We start from the raw sequence: 13,273 nt of genomic DNA on the forward strand, positions 1-13,273 counted from the left end.
GCAGTGTTGAGCAATGTGCTGATTCTATTTCTGAAGTCTGACCTCATCCAAGTAATGTAATGTGTTCTGGTCTTCTTTCACTTGTGCACAGATATTATCCAAGTGGAGATGCTTTTGCCTCTGGTTCAGACGATGCCACGGTATGTTAATTCAGCAACCTAATTTAGGAAAATTCTGTTGCTTCCCAAGTCAGATTTTCCTAAAAGACTAGGACACATCCACAGAGGGCTTTTAGTGACTAAACTGGGCCTGTGACACCCAATTTGTAGAAATAATAATCCTGTAAGGTAAGATATTAAAGACCATAGATAATGTTCTAGGGAAAATCACGTAACACTGTAGGTCACTACTGCAAACTTCTCTACAAGAGGTACTGTCCAAATACTCATTTCAGATTCTCTGTGTCTGAAGTTTCATGACTAAAATTAGTTGTCTTACTGGAAGATATTTGGCTTCACATAGCTCTTGGTCACAGCATGGGAGGAACCAGCTGAAATGCTGCAGCTTGTGTCAGCATGTCCCAGAAAGCAGAGGGGCATGGGCTCAGGGCAGAGCAGGGCAGATGTGGGTAGCTGGCCTCTGCAGCCCCAGGGTGGCCTTGGCCACAGTCACTGCAGTGAGTCACTGCAGCCAGGTCATCCTAGATCGCACATCAGCCCTTAATGGATCCTACTTATCTATGAGCAATCTGCTAGGAGGGGCTCAGAATGCATTGACAGGTAAATTTGATCAGCACAATGTATACAAAATGCCATTTTGTCTCCTGGTGCCCTGTGCCCCGGAGTGCTGCTCAGGGCTGATGGCCCTCACTGCAGCTGGTGTGTCCCGTGGGGGAACAGGCTCTGCCCCACCACAGCCCTGCAGGGCCTGAGCTAGCAGTGAAGTGTAGCATGAGAGATGATGAGGAGGCACCTGGCACCTCATTTCTTCTGTTTATTCAAACATCACACTGAGTCACCTGGGAGCAAGGACTTTATCTAAAGTACTCTGCCCTCAGAGCATGCTTTGAGTCTGCTCCAATGCTGGCTAAACTCACAGAAACATTCCTTTTGTCTTCATTGGATGAGGAGCCATTCCAAGGCTCTTTGGAGAGAGTGACCCTGATTTTATGTTTTAAAAACTTCAATTAGAAGTTAATACCTCTAGCCGTGTGGTGAGCCCAGTGGTTCTCTGCACTCTTGGATGCAGTACTGTGAGCTCTTGAGATGTTGAGGGAGTGATACAGAGAAATTGTCCATCATTAAATTCCAGTGAAAATACTCTCTTTAACACCCAATATCACAGGTTCTTACTAATTTATTTGATTTTTTTTTCTTTTTTAACCATTCTTGACACCCCTGTCTCAAGCAGGAGAATGGGAAATTCCACTTCTGTGCTTTTGACAGAGGTTTTGGCATTTCTAGCTACCTCATTCTTTAAATGAAGGGGTTTGTTTTTGCAGTGTTACAGAATGGTATCCTTGAACTGATTTATATACTTGGGGATTCTGAGGAACAGATAATCCTGACTGGAAGTAATCCATAAAAGCATGCTCAGATGACAGTATTGTCATCTGCAGTGACCCCAGCTCCCTGTCAGGACAGTCTGGTGAAATTACTCATCTGTGTGGGGCACTGGGAGACCTGGACTGCACATACCTGGCAGCTCCCCACTGCCCTGCAAATCTAACAGCCCCTTCTTTATGTGCAGACTTGAATACCAGCCATTTTTCAATAGTTAAGTCTTAATATTAGCAATCCCATCTGGCCAGTGTTTGCTTAAGCTTAACTTATTGAGGAGGGGTTTCAGTTCACATAGTTTCAAAAGTGCATTTTGATTTCAGGGCTAACAGACTGCCTTTCTACATGGCAGTGAAGTCTGAAGTCTGGCAGTGAAGTGTGATGCATGATTTCCATGTCAAACAAGCCAAACTTTGCTGGCAAATGATGAAAACAGGAAGTATAGGTTGTTAGAGGTGATTTGGAATTTTCCATGAGAAATGAAAACCAGAGATCTGTATTAAAATGTATTATTTCACTTGAATTATTTTCACATGAGTTTTTCAAGCAGAGAGGCCTCCCAGAAGGGCAGGGACTGTTTGCTGTCCTGGCTTTACTCAGAGCCAGGACTACCAGCTAGGCTCCTCTGTGCCACATGGTCTGTGATCTCAGCAGTGATTAGAGACTTGATCCCATCTCCCAGGCTGTGGCTAAGCTGTTGTTTAAGAGATTGTCCCCACGTGCACCTCCCCAGCAGCAGCAGGGGATAAACCCTGATAAACCACAGGGGGGGAAGCAGGAGGGTGTGGGCACTCCAGTGGGTACCATGGCCCAAAGCCCACCACTCATGTCTTTCTAGGACAGGCAGGAGGCTTAGAAAAGTGGCTTGAAAAAGAAAGTTCTTCCTGCAATGTATACAAAACAACCTTGTGTTGCTTAGATCCCTGTTAGAGGATCCCAGTTACAGCAGGAAGAAGCAGAAGGAAAGGAGGAAGCAGAAGGAAAGAAGCCAAACAGCCGCTTCCTGTGATGTCTGTTAGGCTGCACTTCCCACTCCCATTTTTCTAAATATTATAGCCAGTGCTTCCAGTATTTACTGAGGCATGTGTGTTGGTTTTGTTTTAATCCTAGTGTCGTTTATATGACCTTCGTGCAGACAGAGAAGTAGCAATTTATTCCAAAGAGAGCATCATTTTTGGAGCATCCAGTGTGGACTTCTCTCTCAGTGGTGAGACTTGAACTTTGGAGGTTATCTTAGTGTTGAGATTTGAGGGGAAATGTAGAATTTTTCAGTTTAATTTGATAAAACATTCATTCTTAAAAGCTACCAAAAGTAATAAGTACCAAGTGCATGGAAGCTTTCTCTTGCCTCTGTAAAAATAATTACTCTTTAAATAACCTAGCTGGCTATTGCTTCATTGTAGTGATGAAAAGTATTTTCCTGGCCCTACTGAAGGCAGGAAATATTTTGCCATTAACTACAGCTGGGCTAGAGTTTCACAATAATAATGAAAAACATTTCAAAGGCAACATAAAATGTAGCTAACTATACAGTGCAGTTACATAAATAGTTTTTAAAAGCGCAACAAATGATTAATAGTAAAAGTATATTAGAGGGGTATGAAGAAAGAGACATTACCACTTTTCACTACCGATCCTGAGAGTCTTGTCTCTCCTGTCCCGGCACAAATGCAGAGCTCCCCAGTCACCCTGGCTGGGGGTGAGTGGGTGGTGTACTGCCCTCCTCCTGGAACTGAGGCAAACGTCTCTGTCATGGTCACAAGCACCACAGCTCGTCCCGTTGGCAGTGAATCACTTACCAAATTGTCTGTTAATCACTCAAGCATTTGTATTCAACTTCTGTGCAAGGTCTGAGTTAAGTATTATTACCCTGCAGTAGTTGTTAAAGTGCTCTTCAGCCTGATTTGAAGTCATCCCCCATCTAATGACTGAACACATTCTGTGTAATTTAACTAAAATGTACAATGCTTTTCACTAATTAACTGTAAGTGTTTAGGGGCGGGGCTGTCCCCCGGGGGCACAGCTGGCCCACGGGGAGCAGTGGTCACAGGTGGGCTTGTGGCTCACGGGCGATCGTGTCCTGCAGTCAAGGCACGCTAAGAGCTGCCAGTGTAAAATCTCACTGTCTCTGCAGGTCGCCTGCTGTTCGCAGGCTACAACGATTACACCATCAATGTGTGGGATGTGCTGAAGGGGTCCCGCGTGTCCATTCTGTTCGGACATGAAAACCGCGTCAGCACCTTGCGGGTCTCTCCCGACGGGACCGCCTTCTGCTCGGGCTCCTGGGACCACACTCTGCGGGTGAGCGCCGGGACCGCCTGCCGCGGGTGCTGCTGCTGCAGCTGCCGAGGGAAGGGCTGAGGAGGAAGGGCTGGTACAGGAAAACTGCTCATGGGGAACCCGGGAGGGTATAAAACAGTGTACAAGATGAACAGCAAAGCCAAATGAAAATCCCCGCGAAGTGCTGGCGGAGCTGCCGAGTTTGCGCTTGGGTTACATGATATCGTAGCTGCTGATACTCTGTACCGCTAATGTGATCGGCGTACCAATTTAATTTAAGGTTTGATGGGACCGTCAGGGTCATAAAGGAGTGTTCAGCTCTCTCTCTTCCTACAGATCTGGGCGTAACCTGAGATCCCGTCTGCAGAGTCAAATGAAGACTGAAACCCTGGACTACAAAAACTGCATAAAGAAGCCATTCCTCAAAATCAAATATTCACTACAGTCCAAAAGAGTGACACTCAGTCCACAGATTAACACAGCTAGGTAGAAAATGTAGTCTGCTTGAACGCGTAGCAAACATCAACTTGTAGTAAAATGTAATGTTTTGATTTTTTTTTTTTGAAACTATATTCTTTTATTAGAATTAGTTTCATTATTTATAAAGGGACTTTTCTCCAAAGTCACCTGTATCATTGAGTATTTCAGTGCACATTATGTATTTATTTGCATGAATAGTTCCTTTTTAAAGTAAAAAAAAAAAGTCCTGATTTTATCAGGATATAGCGAAAGGCTGTGGAAACATTCCGTAGTAGCATATTGAATTTCAGTGTTGAAAAACGGAAAGAGAAACAATTCTGATACTTTATGATGGTGTTATGGATGACTGAACCTTGGTGGTAAGTAGAGGAGCAGAGGACCTGCTGTGAAGGTACTGGCTGCTGTCATAGGAAATGTATTTTTTGTACAGAAAAAAAATCCTTTCGATCCCTGTTTTTTCCTACTGTCTTTTTAGATAGAAATAAGTATTTCATCTCTGTTACCTGAATATAAAGAATCTAAATATATACAAACTTATAAACAGCAAAGAAGAGGGATATAAACATGATTTACATAATCATGAGGTAATACTTAACCAGTAGTTTCTTAGAAATTTTTAATTGTATCACTTGGTGAGTGAATTTTCTTTTACTTAAAGAAATACTACATGCTAAGCACTAAGGAATACTACATGCTAAGCATTAAACACCATTATACTGATGGTCAAATATTTTCCAAGTCAGTCATAATCATTCTATGACCATAATTCTTATTTGCATTTTGAGCAGTACATACAACTTTGGCAAGGCAATGTAGCTTAAATGTATTTTAAAGCAGTATATGCCCATCTTAAGGTCCTTCTGCAATGTCAGAGCAGTTGTAAGTTCATGAAAATACAGGTGAAATCATACAGTCCTTGCTGTCACAGTCATCTCCCACTGCCATGGACATGGTTTTGTCATAGCTGGACTTGAGAGTGAATAACAGTGAGCTGTTGAAAATCTGCTGTGAGCCACAGCCCTGCCAGTGCTTGATACTGTGCTGACCAGAGCACATGACTCCATCTGATCCAGGAGTCACTGGTTTTCAGGAGAGCAGGACAGCTGGCCACATTGCTGGCAGCACCCAGCCCTCTGCGTGAGCATGGGAATGCCACGAGAACTGGCAGAACCACCCCACACAGAAGTGATGCTCTAGAATCAAGATTTAATTACATAAAGATGAGATACAATTAATTATGGAACCATTGTGAGATTATATCTGCATTCATACATTGAAAACTGTTGGGACTAGAGTGTGTCAGCTCTGCTCATACCAACAGGTTCCGAGTCTCACCTGAGCACAGGCACAAAGAGCTGGAGTAATGCTGGGGGCTTGCATAGCCTGCCCTTTGAAGTGCAGGTGGTGAGGTACAGCTCTGAATGTATCATATATATGATTTATCTTTAGATTGGAACAAGAGAAAACAAGCTTACTGGAATGAACCTGTCTACGAGCTCACTGGTCACTGGAGTTTAATGATAACATCCTCATTCTATTTGCAAGTGGTATTTTTTTACAATTGTATAAAAATCATATTAGAAACAGTCTCCTCATCCATGAAAACCTTAGGTTCTGTCAATCCATAACCAGTTAACCTAAGACACTGACATTTATACCAGCCTTCCATCCCTAATGGAATAGATCAGCTGTTTTCACTTGGAAAAGTCAACTCTGATGCTTTGCAATATTTGTGGCAAGCTATCCCTGTAACAAACTGAATGCACTATGGAAATGTCATATAGAACTCACTGTGCAATATTGAGTCAATACACTGTACACATTTGATCAAAAGATTAATTTAATGTTTAGGTAGTATTTATTGGCAAGATGTTTGTTTCAAACATAATACATTGTGTTGATACTTATGAACAGCCTAAATACAATAAATTGTATTTTACATACTGAGAACCATGTATGTAGTAGTTCTTCCCAGTGCTTGGTAGCTATTTGGTTTTTTGCTTTTTTGACATTCACTTTTTGTGCCACACAGTTTCTTAAATTATTTATCCTGCAAAAATCTCAGGTAAAATCCAGATCCACCAGAAAATTGGTTCTGGAATATCTTCTGGAAATATCCCAGGTGAACCACAGCAAATGAGAGTGAGCAGCCCATAGAAGTACTTGAAATGCCATCTCAGTTCCCCCTGCATGCAGGAGGCAAGGAGAACTCAGATTATTTTCCTCCTCAGAAGGATCACAGCTAATGTAATGTTTTCTTTCCAGATCCTCACGGGATACCCAGGAAGGAACTGGAAAATGCAGGGTATGTGTTATGTGGGAGCTCCTTGGGCTGCAGCAGGATGCCAGTGAAAAGCCAGGCACGCAAATTCTGTTGAGTGCCCAGGCTGTGACTTTTTGGGCAAACCAGATGTGCAGATCAGCTGGAGGTGCAGCAGTTCAGCTTTCTGCCTTGTCAGGAGAGAAGTGAGCTGTGACCAGCTGTCCTCTCAACTTCAGTGTAGGTTTTATGGTCAGCCTGAAGGTGGTTAGTGGAAGTGCTCAGTTTAGTCACTGAAAAAAGCACCTTCTTAATTTAGGTGCATTGTTTCATTTCCCCTCTTCTGAGGGCCTGGGGAAAGTGCTGAGCCAGCTTGTTCTGAGTGACATCACTGCCCAAACTCACAAGATCCAGTGAGAATGAGTCTGACATTGCATCTTGCACTTCTGTTCTTGCATGGAGAAATGTGGGGTTTGCACTTCAGGGCCACTGCCTTTGGACTTGTGTGTGGGGGTGCAGGGGCTTGCCACCTGTGAAAATCACCTCTTTGTTCCTGAGGTAATGGTGAAAACATCAACCAGGATGGGCCTCAACTTCCCATCAGATAAATGACACTTAGAGGAACAGGACACTGAAGTACCCATTGTGTTTTTTACTCACTAAAGGCTGTCCAGGGAAGCTTTGGAAAACCCATGGTTTCGATATTTCCCTGTTGGTATGTCAAGCTATTTGTGTCAAAAACACCTCTATTCCATAAACGTGTGGAGAGAAGGGAGCTGTAGCTGGGGCCTGTCCTGTTAAACAAAAATGCTATATAAACAGGAAGGGTGGAAAAGGATATTGCTAGAGAAAGAGCAGCCTCTCCCTCTTGCACTCCTGCTGTGAGGAATGCAATAGGAAATTCCTGCTGCAGGATTAACAATCATAAGGAAAAATAGTTTTTAAAGCATGTGTGTAAAGCTCTTGTGAAAAGTAAAGATCTCATTCCAGCCACTGCTTTAGCACATAAACAGACTCTTGTTTCCCTGCTTCAAAACAAAACAAAAGCCAAGAACGGGGATGTAGAACTAAAGTTCGCCTTAGGAGGGACTCTGAGGGATCAGGCCAATTCTTGATAGTGATCTGAGAAATTACAACAGGATTGATTCCAACCACCTATTTTTAGATTTTCCAGTGGGGATGTAACATGGAGACAGCTGTATCTCAAGATAGATGGAGCAAAGCCAAGCAGTCCTGTGCTGGCACGTTGGGCACCTTGAGCCGGCTGTGGGACAAGAGGTGAGGGTGGCCACGGTGCCAGGAGCTGTGGCAGTGCCTGTGCCACCCTGGGCACAGCAGGGCCGTGCTGTGACAGCGGCAGTGCCTGTGCCACCCTGGGCACAGCAGGGCCGTGCTGTGACAGCGGCAGTGCCTGTGCCACCCCAGGCACAGCAGGGCCGTGCTGTGACAGCGGCAGTGCCTGTGCCAGCCCGGGCACAGCAGGGCCGTGCTGTGACAGCGGCAGTGCCTGTGCCACCCTGGGCACAGCAGGGCCGTGCTGTGACAGCGGTCAGAGCCACGCTTTGCCCCGGGCCACCTTCAGCAGCTCAAAGGGCACAGAGCAGGACGCGCACGCTGGTGTTCCTGTGCCGGGCTGCCAGCTCCCTTGGGGCGGTGTTTGGGGGAGTCTCGGAGCTGCCCCGGCACGGCGGGGGTGCAGGGGAGGTGTCCCGCCGGGCAGCTCCGTGTGCTCTGCCAATGACACCCTTGGCCAGGGTCGTTCTCAGCCGCTTTACCTGACACCAGCAGTGTGAATGGCCCGACCTTTGCACCACCAAGATCCTAATCTTAGACTTTGCCGATATGCTCATCAAAAAACAAAGGCCACTGTATTTGCTGAGTAAATACACATTGCACTCACCCCCTGATCCTGGAAAACCTGTATCTCCTTTGATGCAAAGAATACGCGTTCGGGCGGGCCACTAACGTGGAACAAAAAAGCCAAAAGGAATTAAAACAAGTATCTGAGAGCAAACACCCGATAACTCCCTCGGCTGCCCAGCGAGGCCCGCAGCAACGTGCCGCGGACATCTTTCCAGGGATGCGGGCGGCCCGCTCCCGATGGGAACGTGCCCGCTTGGCCCCGCCCTGGAGGCGGGGAGCGCCCGGGGCGGGCCGGGCGGAGGGCCCGCCCCGCCTCTTAGTCGGCGGCAGCTGCTGCTGCGGGGCCGCCGCCGTGGGCAGCCGCCATGCCGCGCTCGCTGAAGGAGGAGACGGCGCTGCTGCTGGAGGATTACTTCCAGCACCGCGCCGGCAGCGCCGCGCTGCCCCCCAGCCCCACGGCGGCCACGCTGCGGCGGGCGGCGGCCGAGCTGGAGCGGCAGGAGCGGCCCTTCTTCCGCTCCTGCGCGCCGCTGGCGCGGGCCGAGCCGCGAGAGGCGGCCGCGCTGCTGGGCAGGGTGGCGGCGCAGCTGGAGGCCGACGGCGGCCTCAACTGGGGCCGGCTGCTGGCGCTCGTGGTGTTCGCCGGAACGCTGGCGGCCGCGCTGGCCGAGCGGGGCTGCAGCGACGGGCCGCGCTGCCTGGCCGCTCACCTGGCCGCGTACCTGGCCGAGGAGCGCGGCGAGTGGCTGGAGGCGCACGGCGGATGGGTGAGCGGGGACGGGGCGGCGGGGAGCGGCCTGGGGCGGGTGCCGGGACCCTCGGCCCCTCAGCGGGGCAGGGCAGCCCGCGGCTCCGTGCAGCGGCTCGTCCCGGCGGGAGACGTGCCGGGGTTACTGCCGGCGATGGGCGTGCACCCGGGGCTGCTGCCCCTCGCCACGCGGTGTGTCCCTGAGGGCTGCTGCCCATCGCCACACACGGTGTGTCCCTGAGGGCTGCTGCCCATCGCCACACACGGTGTGTCCCTGAGGGCTGCTGCCCATCGCCACACACGGTGTGTCCCTGAGGGCTGCTGCCCATCGCCACACACGGTGTGTCCCTAGGGGCTGCTGCTGCCCCTCGCCACGCGGTGTGTCCCCGGGGGCTGCTTCTGCCCATCGCCACGCGGTGTGTCCCCGGAGGCTGCTGCTGCCCATCGCCACGCGGTGTGTCCCCCGGGGCTGCTGCTGCTGCCCATCGCCACACGCGGTGTGTCCCCGAGAGCTGCTGCTGCTGCCCATCGCCACACGCGGTGTGTCCCTAGGGGCTGCTGCTGCCCATCGCCACACGCGGTGTGTCCCCCGGGGGCTGCTGCCCATCGCCACACGCGGTGGGTGCTCGCTGGGCCATTGGGGTGCCTGCGGCCCCGGTTCTGCGGCGTAGCCAGCTCCCTCCGGGTGGCCGCGCATGGCCCCGTTGGGATGCAGCCTCCTGATAACGCAGGAGTGATGCTGCTGGGTGAGGGAGCGAGGTTTGCCTTCCCCTCGGGTCCACAGCCCGTGGATTTCGGCGAGCAGGCTGGCACAGGTCCTCTCCCAGGTGTGTGCACGAACCTGTGCCTGTTGTTAAGTACACCTGGGTGTTAAGGCACCAGCCTCCAGACCTGCTGCTCTTGTTCCTGTCTGTCCCGAGGCCGGTCAGGTCGGGCCTGGGGAGGAAGGTGTGGGCATTTTGCCCCCAGAGATGCATGCTTGGAGGTACAGCTTTTAAGGCGTTGGTGCAGCTCTGCCTGTGTTTCTGAACAAAATGTCAGCTATCCCACAAAATTGCTCGTTTCCTATTTCCAGTCCTAGTGGAATACTTTATGTCAGTACAAATAAGCACTAAAAATAGAAAGGAGGGGAAGTAGCCACTGGTTTTGTTGGCTTTTCCAGAGACCAAAATGAACTTGGTTTTCCAGTGGTCACTGGTCCATCTGGCCACTCAGAACAATGTGGCGGTTGGCTGCAGAGAACACTGTCACTTGGCAAAATCGGCAAAGTCTTATTGCCTGTTCGCACAAATCAAAGTGTAAAGAACAAAGTTCCGGAAGAAATTAAGAGTATAACTTGTTTACATAGACATCTGCGGAGCAGAGTTCAAATACGACCATCTGGAGTTGTATTGCTGCCACTTCTGATTATCACAATGATCTGGGAGAGCAGCTGCCAGCTTTGCTCTGTCATAGGTCAGCTCTGAGCAGTGTCCACCCGGCCCTTCCAAGAGAGTGTGTAATCAGTCCCACATCCACCGAGATGGGACTGGTTTTGGCCTCCTGTCTCAAAAAGTGGAAATTTCCATATCCTGTGTTTTAGATGTTTTCTGAAACTTTAAAGTAGGAGGAACAGTGCTGACAGCTTCCATCAGAAACTTGCCTAAAATGGCAAAAATATGTAATGACACACTGAGCATCTCAATAGGAAGTGTCCAGTTATCTCTTGAGCTAAGTATGCAAGCACTTGTAGCTACTCCTTTCTGTTGCCTTGTGCAAAAGCTCTCACAAAATGTTTTTCCTGTGCCCAAGGGTTTAGACTTCCATGACTGGAATATAGACTTCTGCAGCTGACAGAGGCTGAGCGGGGGAGCATGGAGCTGCGCCCAAAGGCTTGTTGAGGAGATCCACTTAACTGCAAGCTAAGCAGCTGAGTGTCCTTTCTGTTGCTGTTGCAGGATGGCTTCTGTCGCTTCTTCGGCAGACAGGGCTCGGAGGCGGGCGAGCAGAGCAGCACCATCGGCAACGCCATCATGGCAGCGGCGGCGGGCATCGGCATGGCGGGCTTGGCTTTCCTCTTGGTGCGGTAGGCCCACGAGCGCATCTTGCCGAGGGAAAAGTACTCTCAAAACTGACAATTTACCAGATTTCACTTTATTTTCTATAGAACAGACCCTCTAAGAAGAAGTCTATATTTTTAAACTGGCTCAGAAAACTGCCTCACCAAATCCTTGGCTATAAACTGCTTCACTCACTACCCAGTAACGGCACAAACAGATGTGTGCTAGAGCACTGTTTGTGCATGTTCAAAGCCTGTTGTCTCCAAACATCCTCTGGACTTTCTTTTTTGAAGGTGTAACCTAAACTTTAGCATGGTTCATGTACTGTAACTTCTGAGTGCTTGATGTTATGCTAGGAAAACATGGTGGGCTTGCTACTAAACCCTCTGTTCAAGACGTCTTATTTACGTGGAGGCAAGTTTGGAACCCGCGTTCATTAATGCTGTAAAGTGGGCGAACGTTGACTGTGATCTAACGTGGCTTATGGCTTCAAACGTGGTGCACAGCACTTGTAATCAAAAGGCAACTCATTTGTTGATTTAGGGCAGTTGGTGCCTGTGATGCTAGAGGCATTAGGGCTTAATGTAACATAAGGCTGAATTCATTACACTACAAGAAGGTAAGTATTGATACAGGACAGTAATGGCTGCAGTACTGGTTCCTACTGAAAGGAAAAGAATTTAAATATTAAACTTTAATTGGTATATTGAAATCCAGTGAAGGCTGGAATTTCTCTGGATTTCCCTTGCAAAGTGAGAATTTCCATATATCTTAATATATTTTTGAAGTATTTATCACTGTATAATACTTGTAGCCATGACATCTTTATTTTTGTTTAAAACTTAATGCTGTTTCTTGTCACTCTAGTGTGTATCAAGCGTTGTCTTGTTTTAGTAATGTTTCACTCTGTTTTCAAAATGCTGTGTATTTCTTTCAATGGTTGTACAAATTGCCTTATGTTTCTGGTAGCTTTTGGATAATGTTCCTGGGTTACTCACAACGTGTACAATTTTACTATGGTGACTTCAAAGGTGAATAAATGTTAAGTATTTTTATTTTAAAAAACCTTTCTGATTATTAGATCGGACGGGTACTGGTGCTCAGCCAGTGAGTGTTTTGGTGGTTACCTGGATGCATCCGTTTATATTCACTGTATTGCTGGTGCTTTGACCTGAGACAAGGATTTGTGGAGCACCAGAGCAGTTTGGTACCAGTCTCCAATGCAGTCCTGCAGTCCAAACTAGAGCTAACACAGCCTGAGTGGGAAATCCCATCCGAAAGGTCCATCTTCACCATCGTGATTGGAAGCAGCCTGGTGGTTTTGTAGGCCAAAGTTTACTAACATAGGTGGGTGCAATTAGGCTCCTTTTGGAGCTGCTCCTGCTGTAGAGAGTGACAGAGCTCTTGTTTCTTCCCTGCCAAGACTTGCTGCTGCTTCTCTCACACCTGCATGCTTTTTTACTGAAACTGAAGTTTCTGGTCCATATTATGATGACAACTGTGCAATGTGTTGGTGGAGTTCAACCTTCCTGGATTAGTCCTACTAAGCAGCTGTGCTCTTTGAGGGTGTTGGGCTTTACTCTTATTTTAAAGGCTGGTCTCATGCCCCTGTCTCCAAGCTGGGGGCTCTGATGCCTGTTAAAGCTGCAAGTCCAGTGTCAGCCAACTTCCTCTTGCTCAGCCTGGCAGCCAGGTCAGCATCACTGTGGCTGGCAGTGGCCACCCTGCTTCTCCTTCTGCTGGCCACTGGGCCCTGAGGCAGGCGTGCAGCAGCCACAGCCCCGTGCTGGACAGAGCAGCGTTGTGCTGGCCGGCCCCAGATGTGGGGACAGGGACAAAAAGGGGCATTCAGGGACGGTAAGTCCTGCGCCGGCAGGAAGGAGCTGGTGGTCCTCCCCCTCATGCTGCTGGCTCTGAATAAACATCTGCTTGTTCTCCAACTTCCAGTTCTCTAAACTCCAGCTTGCCTCCTCTCAGCAAAGGGATTAGCAGTCCATGGTGCAGGACTGGGCTCAGTTCCTCTCTCAAGTTCCTGCAGGGATGGCAGCTGAGTGCTCTGGGTATCTGCTTGCAGTCATCCAGGAGGCTGCAGAGCCCGAAACTT

General features: G+C 48.6%; 2 protein-coding genes across 8 annotated transcripts in view; both read left to right on the forward strand.

The window, feature by feature from the left end:
* The window catches only part of GNB5 (G protein subunit beta 5), a 29,868-nt gene extending 23,659 nt beyond the window's left edge, over positions 1-6,209 (forward strand). For all 5 annotated transcript variants that reach the window (XM_041418524.1, XM_041418522.1, XM_041418526.1 and 2 more), the window contains 4 exons: positions 92-140; positions 2,610-2,706; positions 3,634-3,800; positions 4,116-6,209. In XM_041418524.1, coding sequence (XP_041274458.1) covers positions 92-140; positions 2,610-2,706; positions 3,634-3,800; positions 4,116-4,127 — 325 coding nt within the window. In that variant the 3' untranslated portion in view covers positions 4,128-6,209. The remainder of the gene's footprint in view (positions 1-91; positions 141-2,609; positions 2,707-3,633; positions 3,801-4,115) is intronic.
* A 2,494-nt stretch (positions 6,210-8,703) lies between these two features.
* Positions 8,704-12,234, forward strand: BCL2L10 (BCL2 like 10). 3 transcript variants are annotated; one of them, XM_041418705.1, is made up of 3 exons: positions 8,704-9,149; positions 11,068-11,190; positions 11,277-12,234. In XM_041418705.1, exons 1-3 carry the CDS (start codon positions 8,748-8,750, stop codon positions 11,466-11,468), a joined length of 717 nt encoding a protein of 238 aa, XP_041274639.1. In that variant the 5' UTR covers positions 8,704-8,747; the 3' UTR covers positions 11,469-12,234. The 3 variants fall into 3 exon arrangements, with proteins under 3 accessions (XP_041274639.1, XP_041274640.1, XP_041274641.1); XM_041418706.1 differs by having other exon boundaries at positions 11,068-11,195; positions 11,277-11,461; XM_041418707.1 differs by having other exon boundaries at positions 8,705-9,149; positions 11,068-11,419.
* The last annotated feature ends 1,039 nt before the right edge of the window (positions 12,235-13,273 follow it).

This window comes from Onychostruthus taczanowskii, unplaced genomic scaffold (assembly GCF_017590055.1).
Source record: "Onychostruthus taczanowskii isolate IOZ18803 unplaced genomic scaffold, ASM1759005v1 scaffold6, whole genome shotgun sequence".
NCBI classification, from domain to species: Eukaryota; Metazoa; Chordata; class Aves; order Passeriformes; family Passeridae; genus Onychostruthus; species Onychostruthus taczanowskii.

Bases quoted from the DNA above. Each gene is read 5' to 3' on its own strand.
- BCL2L10 (XM_041418705.1), top strand. From the start codon at position 8,748: ATGCCGCGCTCGCTGAAGGAGGAGACGGCGCTGCTGCTGGAGGATTAC. The intron at 9,150-11,067 runs GTGAGCGGGGAC...TTGCTGTTGCAG, and splicing joins TGGAGGCGCACGGCGGATGG to GATGGCTTCTGTCGCTTCTT. The intron at 11,191-11,276 runs GTGCGGTAGGCC...TATTTTCTATAG, and splicing joins CGGGCTTGGCTTTCCTCTTG to AACAGACCCTCTAAGAAGAA.